This window comes from Procambarus clarkii, chromosome 22, assembly GCF_040958095.1.
Source record: "Procambarus clarkii isolate CNS0578487 chromosome 22, FALCON_Pclarkii_2.0, whole genome shotgun sequence".
In the NCBI taxonomy this organism is placed as follows: Eukaryota; Metazoa; Arthropoda; class Malacostraca; order Decapoda; family Cambaridae; genus Procambarus; species Procambarus clarkii.
Window position 1 is genome coordinate 31,977,174 of NC_091171.1, and position 27,440 is coordinate 32,004,613.

A 27,440-nucleotide genomic window follows, 5' to 3' on the forward strand; every position below is an offset into this window, starting at 1 on the left:
CCAATGCAACCGGGTACTCAACTCTTTGTCAGGTTGAAATCTGCTGTGCTGCTGCCTTCTGGGTTATTCCCTGCTTTCCTTCTCTGCGGGTATTTAGCTTCAGGGCACCGACGGGGTTACCCACAGAAAACTAGCATTGAAACTACCAATGAAATGCCAGTTTCTGGGTGAGCCCCAGAGACTTCCAGACACCCTCCCTCCCACCGGTTGGCAGTTTTCATCATTCAAATAACTGATTGGAGTGGCCAGTTATTTGAATGGGGAAAATGATGAGGCTCATTGAATTAGCTTCATCAAAATGAACGATGAAGCTAATGAGCGGTGGGTTAGTTGGACAAAGTTTTATTTGTTTGCTTGCTTTCTGGGGGGAGTTCTTTTACGCTTCTGAGGATGTAGGTCGCACTTTTCAACCAGGTAGTAGTATGTTTTGATTAACCTTCCTTTCTGGGGGCCTTCCCTGGTCGATGGCATGATGACATACTTTAACTGTAATGTGCTCATAGGCCATTGCTCTTTTTGCCTCTCTGAGGGGGCCAGGTTCTGTCTCATGGTCCTCGGTAGGCTTACTAAGAACCCAGTGACTGATGACACTTGTAGTATGGCACTTGATAAGTAAAATCAAGTAAGGCTTCAGGGAGCCTCCAGGCTCACCCAGAAACTGTCCTTTCATTACATTCAACACTGGGTTTTTTACAGTCTTCCAGTTGGAGCCGACGGGGCTTCCCACAGAAAGACTCCACAAGCAGGAGCTTTACCACGTGAACCACCATCATGCAACACAGTGAAGGACACCTGTAATACCATCTCTCACTTGAAAGTCAACACTCTGGACAAAGACTCATGGATGCAGAGCATTTTCCATACAACATGTCTCATAATTACTTGCCAGAGAGAACTCACATCCTCCCAAGGGCTACCTCAGTGCACACATTCACTTGCATGTTCTCCCCTAAAGATTTGTATATGTAACATATACTTTTCATTAAATACATCAACAATAAATTTAAAATATATACAGTATATGCTCTTTCACCTAAAAAAATTTGAATTAACAAATCCATAAAAAGTTTATTATAATTTATTCACAAAGAGTAAATAAGTTTATATACTGTAATATGAAACACCCAAATTGCAGTAATGTATCTAATATCCATTGGTCAGTGATCTGTTAAGTCGAGTGTCTGTCACGGCCATGCTAATGTGCCTCATAACTAACCCAAAAAGAAAGTATGCAATTTTGTACATATGTTTCCCCTGACACACGAGTCATGCATAATGTGCCAGATAAACAAAGAAAAATATTAAAAATTTCCAGATAGTTGACCAAATTTAGTAAAAGATGTCACTGTGTGGATACCTAATAGAACGAGCATGAAACTCATTGGACCTGAGTGTGATGGATATCAGATATGTTACTGTGCAGCATATACAATATACTGTATAATGCTTACAGCTCCATCTATATTCTAATTAGTCTACACTAAGTAACTACTACTCTAGTAAACATGACCAACTGTAGCCAATGCACAACATAAACCTGTACATAAATAATCCAGAATTCAAATACCAAACCTTTCAATGTCTTAAAAACTGAAGAAAAAATGTAAATATTTAGAGTAGTATCCAAGACCATACAATATATAGAGAACATTGAGCAACTCTACTACTTATACCACCACTGACATTTTTGGTCATCATTCCCGATACATTGAGCCAGTCCCACAACATCCAAATGTGTTCTCAACTTCTTATTTTGCACAGCTCTTTTAAACTGAATGGTTATATTATAAATTTATCATTCAATTATTATTATCCTTTCAAAATAACAAAATTTGTTAAATCTTGTTGGAAGCATATTTATCTTAGAAACATTGCCAGAATTTGTCTGCTTAGCCATATATGATTTACTCTCATCACCCACTTAATAATAAATCAATTGCTGTACTTTTGGTGATATATCTACTGTAATTAAATATTTGATTAACAAATGTATGGTCCATCCAACCTGTTGGTATAGAGGAACTTTAACTCTTTAGATGCTGGACAATCAAGAGGTCTGTGTTTTAACTTCTTTTATAAATACTGTTCACACACATGCTCCTTCTCTCACACTTTCACTCTATCTCTCTAGAAAAGTAGGGTCCAGAGTTAATGCTCAATCCTACAGGCACAAAAACATCGGTACAAATAGGTAATTTTACACGCACACACACACACACGATATATCTACTTTAATTAAATATTTGATTAACAACTGTATAAAGAATGTGGATGAGTGTAGCTCTCATCCTGTAACTACACTTAGGTAATTACACACAACAGATGAGGATTGTATGATACTCCAAGAGGATGTGAAAAACTGCAGAGATTGTCAGAAAAAGGGCTACTGCAGTTCAACATGAGCATGTGTAAAGTTATGGAAATGGGACTAAGCACACAAAAACACAACACATTCACACAAAACAACACAATACCACAGCACACAAAACAACACAACACCTTCACAATTCAACACGATTCAACACAATACCTTCCTGTGACGATTCGAGAAAGGGACCTGGGAGTGGACGTACAATAATGCCAAATCTAACTCCTAAGGCACATATAAATCGAATAACGTCAGCAGCTTATTCTATGCTAGCAAAAGTTAGAACACCATTCAAAAACCTAGGCATTCAGACCGCTTTACAATGCCTACATGAGACCAGTCTTAAGAGTATGCAGCCCGATCATGGAGCCCCCACCAAAAGAAACACATTAGGAAACAGGAAAAAGTTCAACAATTTGTGACGAAGCTAGTCCTGGAGTTGCATGGGATGGGATATGAAGAGGAATTGAACCTGCGATGTTAGAAAAAAGGAGGGAGCAGGGAGATATGATAGCAGCATACAAAATACTTAAGGGAACTGACAGTGGAAATAGACAAAATGTTCACAAGAAATACCAGCAGAACAAGGGGACATGGGTGGAAGTTGGAAACTCAGACGAGTCAAAAGATGTTAGAAAGTTTTCTTGTAGTGTGCGAGTAGTAGGGAAATGGAATGAACTGAAGGAGCACATTGTGGAAGCAAACACTGTTCACAGCTTTAAGACTAGGTATAATAGAGAAGAAGGACAGGAGTCATTGCTTTGAACAACTAAAGGTTAGAAAGGCGGGATCCAAGAGCCAATGCTTGAACCTGCAGACACAAATAGGCAAGTACCAATAGGTGAGTACACACAAAGGGAAAAGGAACATGTTCCTGAAAATTGTAAATACCAACATAGAAGGAGTGAGATCAAAATTACTGGAACTAAGAGATATAATTCAGCTTAAGGTCCCAGATATTGTCGCACTAACAGAGACGAAACTTGAATAAAATATTTTATGTGAGGTCGTATTCCCAAGGGGCTACTCAGTTTGGAGATGTGACAAGAAAACTAAGAAGGGGAAGGAATGGCTGTGCTGGTGAAAGAACACTTGAAGGTAAGAAAGTTAATACTTGACAACCCTCGAGAAGTTGACATAATGGCAATGCCGGTCTGGAATCAGGATGATAAACTGATAATCGTAAATGCCTACAGCCCATCAGCAAGCTACATATGGACAAAGGAGGAATTGGATGACAAATGAGTAGGCCTCACAATGGTCATGAGAGAGACCATTAAGAACAGTAAAGGCAGATAGTTAAGTAATGATTGTATGTACTGGGAGGACTTCAACTTGAAAGCAATAAGTTAGGAGGACTACGAAGCAAGAACAGAGGACATTTCGACAGGCAGATTTGAAAACCTCATTCTGGAGACATTCGTATATCAACACTTCAAGCAGGCCACAAGAATGAGGGAAAGGGGATGTTCTGTCAATACTGGATCTAATATTCACCAGGAAAGAAGAAGACATACAGTATTTGACATCCAATACTTTCCTCCTTTGGAAAAGGGTGATCATGTCCAATTGGAAATTAAATATGCATTGCGATATAATCTAGAAGCGAATGGGGACATTGAAACAGTTGTTAAACTCAAAATAAAGAGAGGCCACACTGGGAAACTTAGAAAAATCTTTAATGAGTTTAATTGGACACACTTGTTGCTAGGCAACGAAGTATATGAGATGTATGCCAAATTTTGTGAAATATTAGATGAAGGCACACAAACATTCATACCAAAACATAGATGAAGGACCAGAAAACTGGATTGGTTTAACAGAAATTGTGAGAGGGCCAGAGAGGAAAAGACAAGAAAATGGATTCAATATAGGAAGAGGACTAACTCACATACATACCAGCACTACAAGCAAGCAAGAAACAATTACACAACAGTGAGGAGAGGCTGAAAAGAACTTAGGTAAGATCACTTAGGTATGATTATGGCAGTGACATCTGTTTGGTGAGGTAGGGATGGTGGCGGGGTCTAGCACGGGGCTGTAAGGTAGGAACAGGTCACGCAGGAGGTGGGAGGGGCCAGCCAGGTAATTAATGGTGTCTCATATAGTCGGGTAATGCTACATTTTAGTTATATAGACATACTTGTTTGTAGGTAAAATTTCTACTTAAAAGAATACAGTTTAAAATATCTGTTTATGACTTAATTCTTAGTAAGGAAGGGAGCGGACTTTGTCCCCGACTTTTTCAAACTTCTATGTTCTCGGAAATTATTTTCCCCGTAAGAACTTTTAACAAACTCTTAAGATCTCGGAAATTATTTTTCTCATAAAAATTCTTTAACTCCAAATCAGAAATTTATAAGGAAACCTGGCAGTCAAAATGAGAAATTTACCTGGAACCCCCAACAGCATACTGACAAAAGGGGGAAATTTACCTGGAAACTCTGTGACACAGCGACAAATGGCCCCCCAAAAATTTATTTGTCGCTATGCCTTCACTTCTTCATCCCTTCAGAAAAGTATAAGAAAAATGTAAAACTGACCCTAGCCTTTTCTCTAAATTCATTAAAAGCAAGCTGCATGTAAAGGATAAAATCCAGATTGAGAACGGGGAACAGAACAAATCCACAAGGGCCATGATGAGGAGTCGAACCTATGTCTGAGAGACGTAGGCTCTAAGATGTCGGTCCGAACCCTCATCACGGCCCTTGTGGATTTGTTCATTTGATTTATCACACTATTGTGATTTCTGTGTGTAACGGGGAACAGGACTACTGAGAATGAAAGAGAAATGTGTGAAATACTAAATGAACAGTTCCAAAGTGTATTTGTACAAAATGAGGATTTCATAGAACTGGACCCAATACCAATTCCTGAGCAAGCTATAAAATACATAGAGGAATCTCAAGATGAAGTGGAAAAATTACTCAAGGGGCTAGGAAGAAAAAAGCAGTTAGACTTGATGGAGTTTCACCTTGGGTGCTAGGAGAATGTGCAACTGAGCTAAGTATTCCACTCCAATTAATATTCCAGACATTCTTGTGCACAGGAATCTTAGTAAATATATGGAAAAAGGCAAACATAGTACCAATCTATAAAAATGGTAGTCAAGAGGAACCTTTAAATTATAGACCCATATCATTAACAAGCGTGGTAGTCAAAATACTAGAAACAACAGGTAAAGCCAAATGGATTGAACACCTAGAGAGTAATGACATAATAAAAGGACAAACAGTATGGTTTTCGAACAGGAAGATCCTGTTTAAGAAATCTACTTAGTTTTTTTATGATAGGGCCACAGAGATAATACAGGAAAGAGATGGTTGGGTTGACTGTGTCTATCTGGACCTAAAAAAGGCTTTTGACAAGTCCCACACAAGAGGCTGTTCTGGAAACTGGAACATACTGGAGGAGTAACATGGAGAATTCTGACATAGATGAAAAACTTTCTAACTAACAGAGAGATGAGGGCAGTAATCAGAGACAATGTACTGTATCTAACTGGAGGAGTGTTACTAGCGGAGTACCTCAGGGTTCAGTTCATGCACCAGTAATGTTCATTGTCTACATGAAAAATCTACCAGAAGGAATACAGAATTATTTGAACATGTTTGCAGATGATGCTAAGATACTAGAGGAGAGAGGAGGCGCAGACGATTGTAATCCCCTTCAAATCGACCTAGATAAAGCAAGTGCTTGGAGCGTAAAGTGGCAGATAGAATTCAATGTGCATAAATACTGTGTTATGGAATGTGGATTCAGAGAAAATAGACCACACACAACTTACAAATTATGTGGAATGGAATTACAAAGCTCTAATAAAGAACGAGACCTAGGGGTGGTTTTGTATAATAAGCTGTCGCCAGAGGAACACACAAAGAACATTGTGAGACGAGCGTATGCATCTCTTTCTAACTTCACACTTGCTTTTAATTATATGGATGGTGATATACTAAAGAAACTGTTCATGACTTTTGTGCGACCAAAACTGGAATATGCAGCAGTTGTATGGTGCCCAAATCTTAAAAAGCACATACAGAAACTGGAAAAGGTGGAGCGGCATACAACAAAATGGCTTCTGGAAATGAAAAACAAGAGCTACGAGGAGAGACCACAGACATTAATCCTTGAGGTGCGCATGGCACACATATACAACAGGAGTAATGAGTCCCACCATGCACTTGGCATACATATATGATTTGCATATGTAAACTGTTTAAAATAGTCATGCATATACATAAAGCTCCCATTTGCTTCCACAGACCACCAGAAACCATCCACCATCTTGAAAAAAATGCTGAGTCCCTTACTTTCCTTCTTAGGCCTTAGTAAGAAAATGATAACCATTGCTTGGCAACATCACCATCCAGTGTCTGAAAGTTTAGGGCAGCCATAGAGGAGACACTAAACTTTTAGCAACAGCAAATGAGTGATTACCATGTATATATTTGAGGCAAAATGTGTGCTATTTGCAATTTTAAGATTTAGACTTGTATTCATATATTATTATGAATAAGTATGTGGGTGCCTGTATGTCTATACAGTACTCATATATCCACACATACTTATATTTCCAAAGTTATACATAATAGACAGTACCTTTGACACAAATACAACCAGTTAGCATGAAAACGAAATTAATAAAGTGAGAAACAATGAAAATAAATCAACAAAGTTATTCCCATGTGGCACCTCAACTAAAAATATGCAACTCCTCCAGGCCACTACAGCTAAACTACATGAGCTAGACTTTTTAATTGGATTTTTGTGCTTTCTGAAGGCTAATTAACAATATCATAAGAAAAAATATTTTTTTCTGAACAATCTTTTTCTTGAGCACACTGGGGGATGTAAACTATTAACCACTGTGATGCGCAGAGTTTATTGTGAAATTTCCCCCTGTGCGCATAAAATTAAGTGTTTTAATCTTATTTTATCTTTGTAAAATGATAAATTTCCTTCCCTGAACACGTACATGTAAAAAAAACTAAAAAATTCCACTTACTCTAGCTTTGGGGATATGGAAAAGGGAGGTCTCAATGGCTGGTCGCCAGTGCGTGAAGCTCCCAGAGGCGGTCGGGCGGGCCATTCAATACCACGAGTTGCAACAAATATATTTTAAAATATTTGTTCTATGTACCTTACCTTGAGGTTACCTTGAGGTGATTCTGGGGCTAAGCGACCCCGCGGCCCGGTCGTCTACCAGGCCTCCTCGTTGCTGGACTGGTCAACCAGGCTGTTGGACGCGGCTGCTCGCAGCCTGACGTATGAGTCACAGCCTGGTTCATCAGCTATCCTTTGGAGATATTTGTCAAGTTCTCTCTTGATCACTGTGAGGGGTCGGCCAGTTATGCCCCTTATGTGTATTGGAAGCATGTTGAACAGTCTCGGGCCTCTGATGTTGACAGGGATCTCTCTCAAAGTACCTGTTGCACCTCTGCTTTTCAACAGGGGCATTGTGCACATCCTGCCATGCCTTCTGGTCTCATGTACTGTTATTTCTGTGTACAGGTTTGGGACCAGCCCCTCTACTATTTTCCATGTGTAAATTATTATGTATCTCTCCCGCCTGCGCTCAAGAGAATACAGGTTTAGGCTCTTTAGTCAGTCCCAGTAGTTTAGATGTTTTACTGAGTGGATTCTAGCAGTAAAGGATCTCTGCACGCTCTCCAGGTCAGCAATTTCTCCAGCTTTGAAAGGGGCCGTCATTGTGCAGCAGTATTCCACTCTAGAGAGCACTAGCGTCTTGAAAAGTATCATCATCGGTATAGCATCTCTAGTGTGAAAGGTTCTTGTTATCCAATCTGTCATTTTTCTTGCAGTTGTGACGGCTACTTTATTGTGTTCTTTAAAGGTAAGGTCTTCTGACATCAGTACACCCAAATCCTTTACATTGCCTTTCCGTTCAATGTTATGATTTGACTGAGTTTTGTACGTGGTTTCCGTTTTTATATTTTCATTTTTTCCATAGCGCATGAGCTAAAACTTATCTTTGTTAAACACCATGTTATTTTCTGTAGCCCATAGAAAGACCTGATTTACATCTGATTGGAGGCTTGCCGTGTCCTCTATGTTGCCTACTCCCATAAAAATCCTAGTGTCATCTGCAAAGGATGATACAGCACTATAGGTTGTGTCCTTGTCTATGTCCGATATGAGGATGAGAAAAAGTACTGGAGCAAGCACAGTACCCTGGGGGACTGAGCTCTTTACGGTTGATGGTTCGGATTTTATTTTGTTGACTACTACACATTGGGTTCTATTAGTCAGGAAATAGTAGATCCATCTGCCTATTTTTCCGGTAATTCCTGTTGAACGTATTTTATGTGCAATAACACCATGGTCACATTTGTCAAAGGCTTTGGCAAAATCTGTGTAAATTACATCAGCATTTTGTTTGTCTTCCATGGCATCTAGTGCCATGTCATAGTGGTCCAGCAACTGTGATAGGCAAGAGCGCCCTGTTCTGAAACCATGTTGTCCGGGGTTATGGAGATGCTGTGATTCCATGTATTTTGTGATCTTACTTCTTAGCACTCTCTCAAAGATTTTTATGATGTGCGATGTTAGTGCTATCGGTATGTAATTTTTTGTCTCTGCCTTATTTCCTCCTTTATGGTGCGGTGCTATCTCTGCTGTTTTTAATATGTCAGGGATAATGCCAGTATCTAGACTTTGTCTCCAAAGAATGTGAAGGGCCTGCGAAGTGAGTGCCATGTATATGAGTGCCTGCGAAGAGCCATGTATTTCCAATGCAGTTTTTTTATCATATAAGATGCATAATTGTGTCCTTTACAGTATGCATAGAGTAAAATGTTCATAATGTTTCATGTAACTGTGATATGTGTGTCAGTAATGTGTCCACAATAAATGTTTATTGTCGCAATATTACTTATTCAAAATTCACTAAAATTACAATATGTACGGTTCCACACACTATTTGCACAGTAACACACTGTATTACACACTCAGTACCTTGAAAGTGAGTGATAAACAACGAAGCAGTCCATGGTACACAGCGCAACTTCGCTCTCGTTACACCAGGTACAGATAGAGTTTTGCTTCCTGTTTCTTCGTTCTGTGTGCTTGTAAATAACGCACTCACATACACCCTTGGCTTTAGTACCCATAGGTGGTATGTAGCCAAGCTTGTTAAGCGTAAGGTAGTGTTGAAAAGATTATAGGAAAAGATCAATTTGTCAGGTAGTCTTGAAAAGATTGCTTTGTAAGGTCCCTCACAGGAAGAGTTTCAGTTATTATGGAAGAGATTTAGTCATTCTGGAAGAGATTCAGCTATTCTTGAAAATATCTATGGAAAACACCACCACGGAAGCTGCTAACACTGTTCATCTATGCTACTTGTATCAGATGCATCATTACTGAACCCAGGAAAATGATTCATCTATATATCATCTATAAAAATTGTAGATCGCATGGGTGGGCAAGGGTGGCGCTCAGAGCTACATTTGGAAATGCTCACTGTATCGTCCTCATCGGTGCTGTATCACTTGCATCCGACCTCTGTGGTTAGGTCCTTATTATGCCTCGCTTCATTAGTATCATGACCCTTATGTTCTTCAGGCAATAAGGTCTAGATTTCACCGACAGAGAGCGATTTTTCAACACTGTGTCGGCAGGTATTTGGGAGCCAGAGGCGCGTGCGTTACCCATTGTTGCTCACTCAGCACTAACCCAGCCAGCAGCCCTAGGGCAGTCTGAGAATTTTTTCCAAGATGGCTGCCTCTCACTGGAGATCCCAAGAGTCCATTTTGTAAACAACCTACGCGTACGCATTTTGAATGTAAACAAAATATTCAAAAGGTGTTTTCTCGGTTGGCGCAGTTTCCCACCAACCAAGTTTTCTCTGTTGGCGCAGCACAGTGGTTAAGGGATAAACATGCCAAAACTAGAAGATAGTAGAAAAAAGAGGTGATATGATCACTACATACAAAATTCTAATAGGAATCGACCAAATTGATAAGGAAGAATTCCTGAAATCAGAAACATCACGTACAAGAAGATACAGATTGAAGCTAAGGAAATAAAGGTGTCGACAAAACATTAGAAAGATTTCTTTTGCAAACAAAGTGGTAGATGGATAGAACAAACTAAGTGAGAAGATGGTAGAGGCCAAAACCATCAGAACTGTAGTTTCAAAGTGTTAAACGACAAAGAGTACTGGGAAGACGGGACACCACGAGCATAGCTCTCATCCAGTAACAACACTTAGGTAATTACACACACACACCATTGACAAATGTAAGAGTCAAAATATTGGAAAAAATAATTAAAATTAAATGGTAGAACACTTGGAGAAAAACGATATAATATCAGAAAAACAGTATGGTTTTCGATCTGTAAGATCCTATGTAATGAATTTACTCAGTTTCTATGACCGAGCTACAAAGATTTTACAGGAAAAAGATGGTCGAGTTGACTGCATCTACCTGAACCTAAAAAAAGACTTTCGACAGTTCCGCATAAGAGGTTGTTCTGGAAACTGGAACATATTGGAGGGGTGACAGGTAAGCTTCTAACATGGATAAAAAAAAAAATTTAACTGATAGAAAAATGAGGTCAGTAATCAGAGGCAATGTATCGGACTGGAGAAATGTCACAAGTGGAGTACCACAGGGTTCAGTTCTTGCACCGGTAATGTTCATTGTCTACAAAAACAATCTACCAGATGGAATACAGAATTAGCATCATCAGCAAACTAGCACTTAACTACAGACCACTGACAAGCATTCCCTGCAAAATACTTGAAAGAATAATTAGGCTAAGACTTGTTGCACACCTGGAGAGTATTAGGTTTGTAAACAAACACCAACATGGGTTCTGAACAAGGAAATCATGCCTAACAAACCTTTTGCAATTCTATGAAAAAATAACAAGGATAAGGCAGGACAGAGAAGGTTGGGCAGACTGCATATTTCTAGACTGCCAAAAGGCCTTTGATACAGTACCACACACGAGACTGCTATTCAAACTTGAGAGGCAGGCAGGAGTAAGCGGAAAGGGCTTAGCATGGGTAAGGAACTACCTAATAGGAAGGAACCAGAGAGAAGGGGTAAGGGGCGAGAAGTCGGACTGGCGAACAATAACGAGTGGAGTACCTCAAGGATCGGTGCTGGGACCAATTCTATTTCTAATTTACGTAAATGACATGTTTACAGGAGTGGAATCCTACATGTCAATGCTCGCAGATGATGCAAAATTAATGAGAAGAGTTGTGATAAATGAGAATTGTAGGACCTGCACAGGTTGCAGAGATGGTCAGAGAAATGGCTACTGGAGTTCAACACGAGTAAATGTAAAGTTATGGAAATGGGATCAGATGATAGGAGACCAAAGGGACAGTACCTGTACACAATGAAGAGGAACTGCCTACCTGTAACAATTCGAGAAAGAGACTTGGGAGTGGTCGTAAGACCTGATCTAACTCCAGAGGCACATATAAATTGGATAACGACAGCAGCGTACTCTACCATGGCAAAAGTTAGAACATCATTCAGAAACCTAAGTGAGGAGGCTTTTAGGGCACTTTACATTGCCTACGTGAGACCAGATCTTAGAGTATGCCGCGCCATCATGGAGTCCCCACCTGAAGAAACACATAAGAAAACTGGAAAAGGTTCAGAAATTTGCAACGAGTCTTGTCCCAGAGTTACAAGGGATGGGATATGAAGAGCACCTGTAGGAACTGAACCTTACGACACTAGAAAAAAGAAGGGAGAGAGGGGATATGATAGGAACGTATAAAATACTCATGGGAATTGACAAAGTGGAAATAGATGAAATGTTCACACGTAATAGTAACAGAACGAGGGGACCTGGGTGGAAACTGGAAACTCAGATGAGTCACAGAGATGTTAGGAAGTATTCTTTTAGTGTGAGAGTTGTGGAAAAATTGAATGCACTTAAGGAGCAGGTTGTGGAAGCAAACTCTATTCATAATTTTAAAACTAGATATGATAGGGAAATGGGACAGGAGTCATTGCTGTAAACAACCGATGGCTAAAAAGGCGGGATCCAAGAATCAATGCTCAATCCTACAGGCACAAATAGAAGAGTACAAATAGGTGAGTACACACACATACACACACACACATTGAGAACACTGCTTCTCGTCTGATCAGCAAAGTTAAGTAATGTTGTGTTTGGTTAGAACTGGGATGGGTGACTACCTTGGAACACCAAATGCTGTTGGCAATAATTTAATTTTTAACAAGTTAGGTGAGAAGGTGGTGGAGGCCAAAACCGTCAGTAGCTTCAAAGCGTTATATGACAAAGTGCTGGGTAGACAAGACACCACGAGTTTAGCTCTCATCCTGTAATTACACTTAGGTAATTACACTTAGATAATTACACACACACACACACACACACACACACACACACACACACACACACACACACACACACACACACACACACACACACACACGCACACACACACACACACACACACACACACACTAATGTTGGATCGTCATCTTCAACATACACAAAACACTCCATGTGAGAGTTTGAGTGCTTCATATTTATTATACTAATTTTAATATACAAGTTACAAGGAAACTTAACATATAAACATGTTGATCATCAGACAACATTTGAAAATACTGGAGGGGAAAAAGGATTGAAGAAGACATGCAGGGATGGAACATGTATGGCAGTGAGGAAGCATTCTGGTGTAAACATTCCCTCTAGCAAGGTTCAAAATGCCTCAACCAGTTGCCAACTAATTTCCACTCAGCATATAACTGTCTTTACCACCACCTTTGTAACCAAGGGTGCAGGCCAATGCAGGAAGGAAAAAATTGAAGCACCTAAATCCACTTTATGTATAGAATGAAGCTAGAATGGTTCCTTGTTTTTTCTTGGTATTATGATTGGTATATACAGTAATTCTATTAGCACCTCAATCAAAACAGATACAGTAGTGCAATCAAGATAAAAGTAGGACTTACCACAAAAAAAAAAAAAAATTGGCCACATATCTACATTTGCTCATGCAGTATAAGAAGCTGGTCATGCACAGTTAGTGATGGTGACAGTACTTGTTCGGTCTGACAGGCTATGTCACAGCCTTCGACCGTTGGCCCCCTGATCGGTGCGCCTCCAACTGCCCCCGACCCGGTAGCCGAGGCGGGGGTGCGGGGGCTGTGGAGGATGACCTGTGACCCTGAGTGGTCCAAAGTTCCGCCTTTTGTGCCACCTCCACTCGACCCACGGCCAGAACGAGGACTTGGCCTGGCCTGGAACAATACCACCCTCCTCATTGCCGTACATTTAGAGAAAACAAGTTTTTCGCTTGGTTAAATGGCTGCTGGAAATATCAGGTTTAAAAGGCCTCACCTGGATGATACTGTGCCAAATTTTCCAATCTCGCTGAGGTGCTTTGTATCTGTAAGCCTTGGGGTGCACTCTTAGAAAGTTTATTTACCTATTTGCAACACACACAAATATTTATTACTTCAAGGAGGCTACTGATGCTAATGCTGGCAAACATACAAAATACAAAAAAAGCTGAAATTAGAGAATGAAGGTAAGGTATTCCAAGGAATCTAACTAACAGCAGTAACTCTATATATGTGAAGTACAACGAGATAAAAAAAATCTGAACAAAAAACGTAACTCAAAAATAAGTTTTATGATATTAGATATAAACAGGGTTGAATGTAATGAAATGCCTTTTCTCGGCTGGGCCTCAGTGGTTCCCTGATTTTGTCTCACTGAGATGGCTTCCTTCTACGGAGTCACATAAACCATAAGGGTCCTGTATTAATTACCAGGGACCAGAGCAGCATCCTGGCCCTCCCTCTTACAGAGGCACAGAGAGCACGACTTTTAAGATCACCCTTACTGAGAAAACATCCAGAACGTACTGTGAAGCGAATACAAACAACTGCAAGATTAACAGAAACTGAAGCACCAAATCAACCAAATGACTGCACAGGCAATTCATTTAAGCCTAAATAATTCACTCTAAACTAGCTCGAACTCCTTAGTGCAAATGGCTTGTAACAGAGGCAGCCTCCTGGGAGCTGCCACTGTTTTTACTGGCAAGAGCCAATAAAAAGCCTTAAGATATGTATCCTAGATTGAAGTGATCACTGTGAATTGAGGGTAGGAAAGAAATACCAAAACCGTATTGAAATACAGTGGCCCCTTTATTTACAAATTTAATCCATTCCCAGAGACGGTTTGTAAGCCGAAAATTTGCAACCCGAAACAAATTTTCTCGTAAGAAATAATGTAAATTAAATTAATCCGTTCCACACTCCCAAAAATATTAACTTCAAAATACACTTCATACCTAATTCCCATAAATATTTAGTACCATAGTGTGTACAAGTTATAGCTACCTTTATTGATGACTCTTATTGGCATATAGAAGATGGTAAGGAGGGAGGAAGAAGAAATGTTAGTGTTTGAAAGAGGAGTCCCCTTACATTATAACATCAGGCAGTGATGACTTCTCTGGGGTATTCTCTCTCCTATGTTTTGCAGGAATACTACTAGGACCTTGTTGTGGTTCACTGTTTTTTTCTCACTAAAAATCTTTCCATAGAGACTTGTTGTTGTAGAGACCCTAAGTTGTAACACTTGTCTGTAGTGAGGCATCACAGTATCATTAAAAAGATTAAGGCAACGGCCTACTACAGCTTGCTCTGGGCGAGTCGTTTCAACAAAAGTTTGCATTTCTTCCCATAGTCTACACCACTTCTTAACACTTTGAGGTTCCACAGACTGACTATTAAGTCACTCATTTTTCTACTGAATGTGTTCCAATGACGCAGTACTGAGTCACTCATTAAAATATTTTTTAAAAATTTAAATTTTATCAGATCAATCTGGTAGTGGTTTTAAAATAAGCGCCTTTAGATTGCACACAATTTGATACCAAAATCAAAGATATAACATGAAACTTGATGTCCAAACACTTGAAATATTATAAATAGGCCTATGGTCCGAATATTAAAATATTTGTTAAAATTCTATTTATTGTCCTATTATCTTGGGTTTTGTTTTAAAATGCGCGCCTTTTTATTGCGAACAATTTGATACCAAAATGAAAGATGTAACACAAATATTTATGTCAGAATACTGGAAAGATATAAATAAATTTGTGATGATGAGCGTCCAGAATTAAAATATTTGTTAAAAATCCAGTTATTGCTCTGTTATTCTGGGACTAGTTTTAAAATACTCGCCTTTTTATTGCAAACAATTTGATACCAAAACGAGCGACGTAGCACGAAATTTGATGTTATCAAATTGAACGAGTTGAACATTAGGTTGCAGTGTACAAAATGGTGCTCGTTCACGGGTAACTTTAGGCTTTTCTGCGGGGAGGCACTCCAGCCTTTTGTACATTTTATTCATACACATCTGTAGGGAATTTAATTGCGAACACAATGATACCAAAACGAGCGACGTAGCACGAGAATTAAGGTAAAAAAATGGAACGAGAATGCACATGTTACTGATTTTGTGCATTTTTGCCGACTTTACGCTTTGCTGTTGGGAGTCACGCTAGGCTTTTGGACATTATATTTATACACACCTGTAGAGAATTTATTTGCGAACACAATGATACCAAAACGAGCGACGTAGCACGAGAATTAAGGTGAGAAAGCTGGAACGAGTATAAACATTTGGGTGTCACTGCGCGCTTACCCGCACGGAGGGGCCACGATCCCCCTGTCAACCGCGAGTTTCCACGGAGCGCAAAAGTGTTATTTGTTGAGGAAGGGACATTCTGTACTGCCTCCTCATTCATTTCCTCAGCTGCTTCTTGTTGCTGCTCCTTGTGAAGGGCTAGGAGTTCTTTGGTGATCAGTTCTTCGCCGAGTTCCTCCATCAACTCAACACACAACACTCGCAACACTGTGAATGCCACTTCTTTTTCTAAATTTCTCAAACCATCCCCTGCTTGCCTTAAACTCTTTCGTACCTGTATCACTTGTTCTATGGGTTTTCTTTAAAAGCTCTTCATGCAATCGCCTTGCTTTTTCACAATTGATGACCTCTGAAATGCTATCACCTACTAACTCCTTGTTGTATATCACAATTAATAGCAACTTTTCAACATCCTCAAGTGTTTGTGTTTTTTTTAATGATTGTTGATAGGCCTTTTGTCAATTTAGCATTCATAATGTCCTATTTTTAGCAATTACAGTGCATATCGTTGACATAGATTTGTTGTACTGCCTAGCTAGTTCAACAAACCGTGTACCATTTTCCTGTTTACGAATGATCTCTTGTTTTTGCTCTATGGTTGGCTTCACATGCATTTTCTTAGGTTGAACCTTACCACTAACTTTCTTGGGACCCTTGGGACCCATATATAAATAATTACTTTTATGTTCAAAACCCCCCCAAAAAAAACAAAAAACAATTAAATTTTTAACAATGAATTCATGCGCGATCATTACTAAGCGGGAGGCACTGATAAACTGAAGTGCAAGTGACCATGCCACCAGGAACTACATGCTAGGTCGCTCATACGTGTATCAACAAACTGCGTTACCCAAGGCAAAGCTTGAAAGCAGATTCACATTTCACGAAGAAATTGGGCTCATAACCCGAAAAGTTTGTAAATAGCGGCATTCGAAAGCCAAGGTATCACTGTACCATGACAGCTAAGGAGGAATATGAGCTGGTCAGAAGTGAAATAAAGCAAGAGGCAACACCAACAAGAATGGCTCCACCAAGGCCGAGCATTAACCCTTAAATTGCGCATCGCATCATATGATGCTTTGACCGACTTGCTGTAAATTGCACACCACATCATATGATGCTTTGGAGTACTACGCAAGATTTAAACGGCCTGCGGATACACGGGGTTCACCACACCTTCATCAGGGCTCTTGTAAACAGACGCAATTTTTTTTTTTAAATCGTGGGCCAAATTCCCGGATGTTAGGGGCCTCAGTATTGAGTGAGCTACCAAGCCTGACGCACGCAGCATGAGCTCACAGCACTGCTGTTCAGCTTGTGACCACAGCATCGACTAAAAATGCCATAATATACTTGTTCATGATATTATGTAGCGATGATATTATTACAGAAGCCCCCTGACTGTGATAAAACTGACCAGGGTTCTGATAATAGCAGGATTGTGGTGATATTTAGCACTGTGCTCCATGGAGGGAGGAGTAATGCTGTGGGAGGAAGGGTAGTGGCGTTGTCTTCTGACTGTGTGTGGCCACCTTTTATTGACTGCACTCACCAGAGCCGGTCGGCCGAGCGGACAGCACACGGGACTTGTGATCCTGTGGTCCTGGGTTCGATCCCAGGCGCCGGCGAGAAACAATGGGCAGAGTTTCTTTCACCCTATGCCCCTGTTACCTAGCAGTAAAATAGGTACTTGGGTGTTAGTCAGCTGTCACGGGCTGCTTCCTGGGGGTGGAGGCCTGGTCGAGGACCAGGCCGCGGGGACACTAAAAAAAAAAGCCCCGAAATCATCTCAAGATAACTTCAAGATAACCAAACCAGCTTAGTGGTTCGCAATGGTGAACACAAATGTAGATAATTATATATAACGTGTGTATAGAGGGTATAAACAGCAAGAGTAGGAGGTTGGGAGCCACCATTTTGTTGAGGGCGGTGGCATCATCTGCACGACTTATCATGTTGTTTACTGGTGACCACTATGGCATTTGGGCACCATACCAGTTTACTTGTACAAGTATGGTGAATAAAACAGGTAGATACTTATATATAATGTGTGTATATAGCGTAATAACACCACAAACAGTATTGTTGGAGGAGAAATATTAGTGCGCCTGGCCTTGAGGTTTGCTGCCACCAGCTGACTGTGTGAGTAGCTACGTTTTTGTGCCTTTACTCACCATACAAGCTTATATGTATAGTTATGGTGAACAAAACATGTAAATACTTATATATAACATCTGTATATAAAAGCAAAAACAGTATGGTGGGAAGTCAGGTGAGGTGAGGAAGGGAGGGAGTGGCAGCCAGTGGCGGGTTGCCACTGGCTGCCATTGCCACTGCCACTCAGCATATCAACTTAGTGGTTCGTTATGGTGAACACGAATGTAGATACTTATATATAGCATCTGTATATAGTGAATAAAAGCAAAAACAGTATGTTGGGAGGAGAATGTGGGCGAGTGAGGTGTTGAGGGAGTGATTGGCTGGCTGGTATGTGGCGGTCAATTCTCGTTACTTTTTGACTCATAATAGCAACTTGGGGGTTCGTTATGGTGAACAAAACATGCAGTTACTTATATATAACCTGTGTATATAGTGTAATAACTGACAAAGTATTTGTTCACTGTTTGATGAACATAATTGAATCAACAATATGCACTCCATATTTTTGAGTACAGCGATGATTCACTCATTTTATTATATATCACACTACACACTATTGAATATTACAGCAAAAAACTACGAAAAATCAATCAGAGACATTGAAATAATTAGGTAATTATCTCTTTGTGGCAACTCCGGCCTGACAGCTGGTGAGCAACAGACCGCCTGGGACGCACGCTGAGTCAGCGCCTGTTTTTTGCCAGACTTTCCGACCCTATAGCAGGCAATATATGCCACTTACGATTTTTTTATTTTCCCCATGATCAGTGAACACAAATTAACACTATCAGTCACTTTGAACCGGACTCTCATCCATTATTTTTCTCCCGAGTCTGAACTTTGGACCGGACTTGCGTCCACTACAAAAATATTTGTATAAAATTCATTATTTATCCAATCGACCTCAGGATAGTATCAAAATAAGCGCCTTTAGAATGTGCACAATTTGATACCAAAATGAAAGATGTAACATGAAACTTGATGTCCGAACACTTATATGATTATAAATAGGTTTTTGGTCAAAATTTTAAAATATTTGTTAAAATTCTATTTATTGTGCTATTATGTTGGGACTAGTTTTAAATTGCGCGCCTTTACGTCGCGAACAATTTGATGCGAAAATTAAAGATGTAACACAAAAATTTATGTCAGAACACTGGAAAGATATAAATAATTTTGTGATGATGAGCTTCCAAAATTAAAATATTTGATAAAATTCCAGTTATTGCTCTATTATTATGGGACTAGTTTTAAAATACGCACCTTTTTATTGCGAACAATTTGATACCAGAATGAAAGACGTAACACGAAAATTGATGTAATCAAACTGAACGAGTACACACATTAGGTTGCAGTATACAAATGGTGTTCGTTCACGGGTAACTTTAGGCTTTTCTGCGAGGAGGCACTCCAGGCTTTTGTACATTATATTCACACACATCTGTAGGGAATTTAATTGCGAACACAATGATACCAAAATGACCGACGTAGCACGAGAATTAAGGTGAGAAAAATGGAACAAGTATACACATTTTACTGATTTTGTGCGTTCACTGGTAACTTTTGCCGACTTTAGGCTTTGCTGTTGGGAGTCACGCCATGCTTTTGGACATTATATTTATACGAACCTGTAGGGAATTTAATTGCGAACACAATGATATCAAAACGAATGATGTAGCACCAGAATTAAGGTGAGAAAACTGAAACGAGTATACACATTTAGGCGTCGCCGCACGCTCGCCCGCACCATTGAGGCCATGATGTCAAAGTCTGCGGCGCGCTCGTGGGGTGCGCGATAGTGTTAACAGGTTTAGAAGAATTTTTTTTTTTTTTGGTATGTGCCTGTGAGTGACACATGCTAAATAGCCAGGCGCTATACAAGGGTTAAGAAGTAACAATATTATGCAAATGAAGACAATCAACAAATACTAAAAAAGTAAAAATGCACAACCACTGGAACAAGACATGCAAGAAACAAGGAGAGAGACAGGTGAAAGGAGTGTGAGAAAACTTCATACTGGCACCATAAGAAAAGTTGCAGATAGGACATCATCAATTCATCAACCTGTGCATCATGCAAATGTTGGTAGACAAGCATCAGAAACTCCAGATGTATACATACAGAAATCCCTATAGCATGATGCATCAAATGAACAAATCTACAAGGGCCGTGATGAGGGTTCGAACCTACGTCTGAGAGGATCCCAGACGCGCCTTAATCGACCGTGCCACGACATGGTTAAAAGAATTGCAACCGGGAGTGCTACTGCCCTCATACGGATCCTGCAGTCTTTCCGAGACACAAACCAGGGTTTTACACAATTCCCCCATGCACCCTGGCTCTGTCAACAAACTGTTCTATCTCTTCACCCTTACTTCATTACACACAGAAATCACAATAGTGTGATACATTAAATGAACAGAGCCACAAGCATAACTGCAATTCTTTTACCCATGTTGTTGCACGGTCGATTAAGGCGCGTCTGGGATCCTCTCAGATGTAGGTTTGAACCTTCATCATGGCCCTTGTGGATTTGTTCACTTAATGCATCAAGCTATTGTGATTTCTGTGTGTAATGAGGTAAGGATGAAGAGGTAGAACAGCTTGTTGACAGAGCCCAGGTGCATGGGGGAATTGTGTAATACCCTGGTTTGTGTCTCGGAGAGACTGCAGGAGCCGTGTGAGAGCAGTAGCACTCCCGGTTGCAATTCTTTTAACTATGTCATGGCACATTTGATTAAGGCATGTCTGGGATTCTCTCGGACATAGGTTCGAACCCTCATCACGGCCCTTGTGGATTTGTTCCAGATGCATAGATTGGCTGGGTAGAACAAACCAGCAAGCAAGGTCATCAGGCTGATCTGCTGAAAGTGATGGAGCTGCAAAAAATGCTCAGGTTCAGACACCAGACTAGAAGAGCTGAAAACCAAGACTGAACTGGCCACAAAGATGCCAGAAGGATTAGTTTGCCTGAGTAAGTCTCCAACCTGGACAATACCCTGAGCAGTAATTGAACTGGGGGAGTGGGGAATACAGGAACCCCCAATTCCATCAGTTCAGCTGATAGGCATCCACTCTGAAAGCCTGCAATCATGGACTAGAGCCACATAGGAGGGAAGCAACTGGTTCCATGCCAACATGAAGAGGTCCAACTCAGTGAGACAGTCATGCAGAGTTAATGGAAGTACATGTTGCTGATGGTCCACTCCATGGAAATGCAGCTGAAGTAAGATAACCAGTCCACACGAATGTTGGACACATCCTGTACATGGATCACATGGAGAACTGAACCATGTGAAATCAGAAGCCCAGCTACATGAAGAATCAAGCTCCACTGAGCCATAAACTGAAGTGACCTTCCCATGGTTCAACAAGTGAACCACTGGGTAGCAGTTAGAATGGAGTCGGAAAACAGAGCCCAGAGGAAGATGCCTACCAAAAACTCGTGAACTGAGCACCTGAAGGAGAGGAACCAACCAATGACCCTGGGAGGCTCTGTGAGCGTTTGTCAAGAAACCTAAACCGTGAGCCCAGGCTCAATGTACACGAAACAACTGGGTCAGAACTAGGAATTCCTCCAATTCACAGGGAACCCAAACCTGGCAAGCTGGAACAGGGTACCAGCAACTTGGGCAGTTGCCCGGGGTGCCACATGTTAGAGGGCACCATGTCATGTGTTTGGGATCCTCCAAATACAAAGGGAAAATGTGAAAATAATAAAAACAATAAAAAAGTCAAAATGCTAAAATTATTATTGTTCAGGTTTATTAAAAAATAATTTATTCAAATTAAGGAAAAATAGGTGAAAATTAGAATGTTTGAACTGTTTTCTTTAAGCTTGAATATTGTAATAAACTCTTTATTCTTACATTTGCATTTTTATTCCTTGCAAAATTTTTAAATTATTAATCGGTATACTTGTAACAGCACCGAAGTTCAGCTAGCCTGAAACACCAACAACCCGAGTCCTGTGCAGGCCCTAAACCTTTGGCTGGCACACTAAGTGTTGCTTGTTTCTTGTTTCTGTGTTACTTAGACAGAGTATGAGTATTTATGACTTGTATGTTCGTTTCAGTAAGATTATGCATGATGTGTTTAACAACAACAACTGCTCTTTTGAATCTTAATTGAAATCTTATTGGGTTTGTAACTCGCACTGTTAGATAATGTTACAGTGGTCTATCGGGCATTTCTCCAGTGCAAACATTTCCTCTCATCTTCTGGAACCTGGAAGCCTATTTCCCAAGCACATGGAAGTATTTGAGAGAGTGATTAGGAGTTAGGTCACAAGTTTCACAATGACAATCACAACCCAGGCCAACATGGATTTAGAGCAGGATGATAGTGCCTCTCACAGCCTCACAGCTACTTAACCACTATGACAAAGTCAGAGAGGCTTCATGAAAAAAAAAAAAAAAATGCAGATGTGGTATACACAGACTTCGCATAGTCATTCAATAAATGTGACCATGGAGTGATAGCAAACAAAATGAGGTCAATGGGAATAACCAGTAAAGTAGGATGCTGGATACTCAGTTTTCTGTCAAACAGAAAACAAAGAGTAACAGTTAACCACATCAAATCGAGTCCAAGAGCAATTAAAAACTCTGTACCTCAGGGTACAGTCCTTGCACCACTGCTTTCCTTATTCTCACATCAGATATAGACAAAAATACAAGTCACATCTTCGTATCATCCTTTGCAGATGACACAAAAATCAGTATGAAAATTACCTCGGCTGAAGACACTGAAGAACTTCTAGCAGATATTAATAAAGTTTTTGACTGGGCAACAGAAAATAACATGATGTTTAACAGTGATAAATTCCAGGTACTCAGGTATGGTAAAAATGAGAACCTTAATACATAATACTGGGTACAAAACACAATCAAATCTGCCCATAGTAGGAAGCAGCATGTAAAGGATTTGGGAATAATGATGTCTGACTACCCAACGTTTAGGAAGCATAACCATGCAAATATTGCGTCAGCCAGGAAAATGATAGGATGAATTACGAGAACTTTTAAATCCAGGCATTCCATCACAATGGTTGTACTATTGAAATCACTTGTACTGTCTCATCTTCAGTACTGCTCTGTACTCACTTTCCCCTTCAGAGCAGGAGACATTGCTGAAATAGAGGAAATGCATAGAACATGTACAGCATACACAGATGCAATAAAGCACCTAAATTATTGGGATCGTCTCACAGCTCTCAAAATGTACTCACTAGAAGGGAGACGAGAGAGAGATCAAATAATATACATGTGGAAAATACTGGAGGGCCAGGTCCCAAATCTTCACTTTAAAATAACAACATACTGGAGTGAACAATATGGAAGAAATTGCAGAATAAAGCCAGTGAAGAGCAGGGGTGCCATAGGCACAATCAGAGAACACTGTATAAACATCAGAGGTTCACAGTTGCTTAACATCCTCCCAGCGAGTATAAGAAATATTGCCGGAACAACCATGGACATCTTCAGGAGAAAACTAGATCATTTTCTTCAAGAAATGCCTGACCAACTGGGCTGTGGTGGATACATGGGCCTGTGGACCTCTCCAAGCAACAGCCTGTTGGACCGAGCACTCACAAGTCAAGCCTGGCCTGGGAGTGGAATAACTCCCAGAACCCCATCAAGCAGGTATCATGGGAATCCAAGCCTGATGCGATGTAAGCACATTTCTGTTGTTCTACTGCTCCCTTTCATCAAAATAAGTGGTTCATAGTTGGTTGATTTCTTGTAGCAACCCGCAGATCTTGATGTTGCTACTGCTGTGTTGTGGTCACTGTACATCTTCTGCATTGCTCTATTTCTAATTACTTTCTTAATCTGTTATAGACTCTGTGGTATGTAAATGTTTACATTTCTGCTCTTTGTTACAAGTTTTACAGATTTGACCTGCAATGTCATTCATTCCCATTATTCCCACATGACTTGGCGCCCAGTTGATGAATCGATACAAGAAATGACTGGGAAACCAAACCCGCCAGTCATCGAGATAGGCCCAGACCCACTGCCATCCGAGATACGCCAATTGCCTGATACCCCACAAGAATGCCTAACTAGTCACAGAACCTTGGGTTCTGGGACTAGTTAGGGTTGTATGACTAGATTCATACATGCCAGTATGAATCCTTGAGTTCCAGGGACATCATCCCAGGAATCTGCTTGCAATACCCGGTGAACATGAGCTAAAGAAAATTGGAGAAGCAAAAATGGGGAGGCAGACAAAAAGGTTAAGGACCAAGCCAAATCTAATGACTGGGTAAGCTTGGTCTGCTGACATGCAAGACAGACAATGTAAAAGGCCACCACCAACTCACGAAGGGGAGGGGTCGAGCAGCTTAGACAGTGCTATTAAAGCAGAAATTGCAGGCAACAAGGCAGTCACAATGCCTTGTGATCTTCATGTAAAGAATAAAATCTAGAGATTGAGAATGGGGAATAGGTTCACTGTAAACGAAAAAGAAATGCATGAACAGTTCCAAAGTGTGTTTGTACAAAATGAGGATTTCAGAGAGCCGGACCCAATGCCAATTATAAAGCACACGATAGAATACATAGACGTATTTCAAGACGAAGTGGAAAAATTACTCAAGGGGCTAGGAAAAAAATAAAGCTGCTGGTCCAGATGGAGTTTCACCTTGGGAGCTGTGAGAATGTGCAAATGAGCTGAGCATTCCACTCCAATTGATAACCTGGACATCCTTGTGTACAGGAATCTTAGTAGATACAGTATATGAAAAAGACAAACATAGTTCCAATCTATAAAACTAGTGTTGAGTGTAATGAAATGCCATTTTCTGGGTGAGACCTGGAGGCTCCCTGGAGCTATCAGGCTAATGTGTGATATATTAGACCAGTGCATTAGACTGTGGAGTTCGACCTACCGGGGACCACGAGCCAGAATTCGGTCCTCTCAGAGAGGTTTCAGGGAGCAATGATGCTGGAAACCTCCCCCCACCCCTGTGCTTGGAAGTTTTCCTTATCTGCCATCGACTGGGGTTAGGCACCCAGACAAGTAGGCATAACAAAACAAACCCCACATGGTAATTAAAGTACATACAAAACCAAAAAGAGAGGCAGAACCCCCTCCAATCCCAAGGAAACAAGCAAACGTCACACTCCACTGACATGCCGGTTTTCCGCGCAGCCCTCCCTGAGACAGGGAGAGGGAGTCCCCAGACCTCAGCGCTCTGGCTACCCAGCACCCCAGTTTGGAAGCCAAGCATCAAACAACAAGAAAAACCGCCGACCGGAGGAAGGGAGGGTTGCCAGGGAGCCTCCGGGGCTCAACCAGATAATGGCGTGGACATTCAACACTGGTTTTCTGAGCAGAACCCATTCAGATCTCTGGAGCTATATAACCAAAGATAAGGAAAAGAAGGACTTACCAGGGGAGGCAGCCGCCACACACTCTTCAACGAGAAATTGAGACAACTTGCTGCAACCTGCGACCTAAAGCAACACAGGAATGCCCAGGAGCAGACACACTCACAAAATAACGGGCGGCCAGGACCCTGTTCGACCTTCAAAATCCTCGAACCTGAATATCAGCCCAGGACATGTTGCCAAACACTGCAGCCAATGCAGCAAACTTCCTAACGTCATGGGCACAAGGATGCACCACAGGCTGGCTAGACTTAATAACCCTGCAGACGACCTGGAAGACCTGAGCCCTGGAACAGGGCTCAGGTCTTCCAGGTCGAACAGGGAATGAGGGAATCAACAACCCAAAGGATCAATCCAAAGCACATCCTCAGCCGCCGAAGCGCACAGATAATGGTGAAGAGCTGCAACCAGACACAAAACATGATGCACCCCCGTCCTGACCAACCAAGCATCAATGACCCAAGGACACCTCCAGAAAGCAGCCGTCTTGTTCTTCGCCAGAAAAGAAGGAGAATGCTGCAACAGAACAAACCGACCAGCAGGACTGAAAGAGCAGAAACCCCTGCACCGGAGGAGAGCATGAAGCTCACCGACCTGTCCCCCCAGAGGCCAATGCCAACAGAAGCAGAGCCTCGGAAAAACAATCTTGAACCGAAAGGGTTACGGCAAACTGAGGAGAAGAGAGAAAAAAAAGAGCACCTGGTCCAAGGACCAGGATGGCTGGAGGTGAAAATAGCACGAGAAAGCTTGCGGAACTGGGCAGAAGTGACATCTACCCCGAACGCAAGCTGGAACGATTCCGCCAGCACCGCACGATACGAGGTGACAATGTTCGGCATCAAATGACGGTCCTGAAAAAAAGTCAAGAAAGGACAAGACAACCCAATCAGAAATAGAAGACAACCAATGAAGAGAGAGAAAATGGCAAAAAGAATGCTAGGAAACAGCAGTCTGTCGCGCAGACGAAGCTTGCAGGTCGGACACCATCAATGAAAAAACCCTGGAAAAACCCAAACAGGAAGCCGGCGACATATCGACCAACGCAAGGCCCACAGAGGCTGAACCCACCGATCGCAAGAGAGGCAGAAGGGGTGTCCCCGAAAAAAACTAGAACAGATGCTGAATCCAAACCTGACCCAGCAGGTAAACCACCATGGTGAAGTTTAGACTCACACACAACTGCTCGAGCATCTGCCGAGTGACCCAGGACCGACAGTCCAGTGACACACAGTCCTGTTTTAAACTGAGAGACAAGATTGTTTTGACCAAGCCCAAGAGAACCCACTCTGAGATGACCGAACGGATGGATGGGGAAGAGGCCTGCCCCCATCCCCCCCACCCTAAAAGAAATGACCTAAAAAACCCACAAATCGTGGGACCAGGCACAGGCTAAAAGACCCGCCCCCCCCCCCATTAATGAGGTGGCCTGTGAAAGGGCCGATGAGAACCCAGAGAAGCCGACCTCCGTACAAAGCGAACATCACGCCAACCAGCCGAAGAAGGCATCGGGCAGTTCACCGACTCTAAAATTGGCACAAGAGGCCTATCCCAACCAAACGAGGCCCGAGCCCTGGCGTGACCCCTGCAGAGAACCAACAAGACCGAAATAGGCCAGCAACTAGCAGAAGCCGCCGATAGCAACTGAGCAACACAGTCCTGTGGGCAGAACTGGCAGACGACGCTGAAGCAGACGAGACCAAGGGCCAAGAGCCTCTCATCCTTTACTCCCACAGTTTCTGGAAGCCAATCCAAAGACAGTTACAAAAGACTAAAGAAACACAAGACCAAGGCCAAAAGACCGCTAGTCAAAAGGTCTACAGCAGCT

At 41.4% G+C, this 27,440-nt stretch overlaps 1 protein-coding gene across 15 annotated transcripts in view; it reads right to left on the reverse strand.

Moving 5' to 3' along the window:
• The window catches only part of DCTN1-p150 (dynactin subunit 1), a 398,222-nt gene that overhangs the window by 198,440 nt on the left and 172,342 nt on the right, over positions 1-27,440 (reverse strand). For 7 of the 15 annotated variants that reach the window (XM_069328818.1, XM_069328810.1, XM_069328817.1 and 4 more), the window contains one exon: positions 13,432-13,629. The exons of the other annotated variants lie outside the window; for them this stretch is intronic. In XM_069328818.1, the coding sequence (XP_069184919.1) occupies positions 13,432-13,629 (198 nt within the window). The remainder of the gene's footprint in view (positions 1-13,431; positions 13,630-27,440) is intronic. 15 annotated transcript variants of the gene reach the window in all.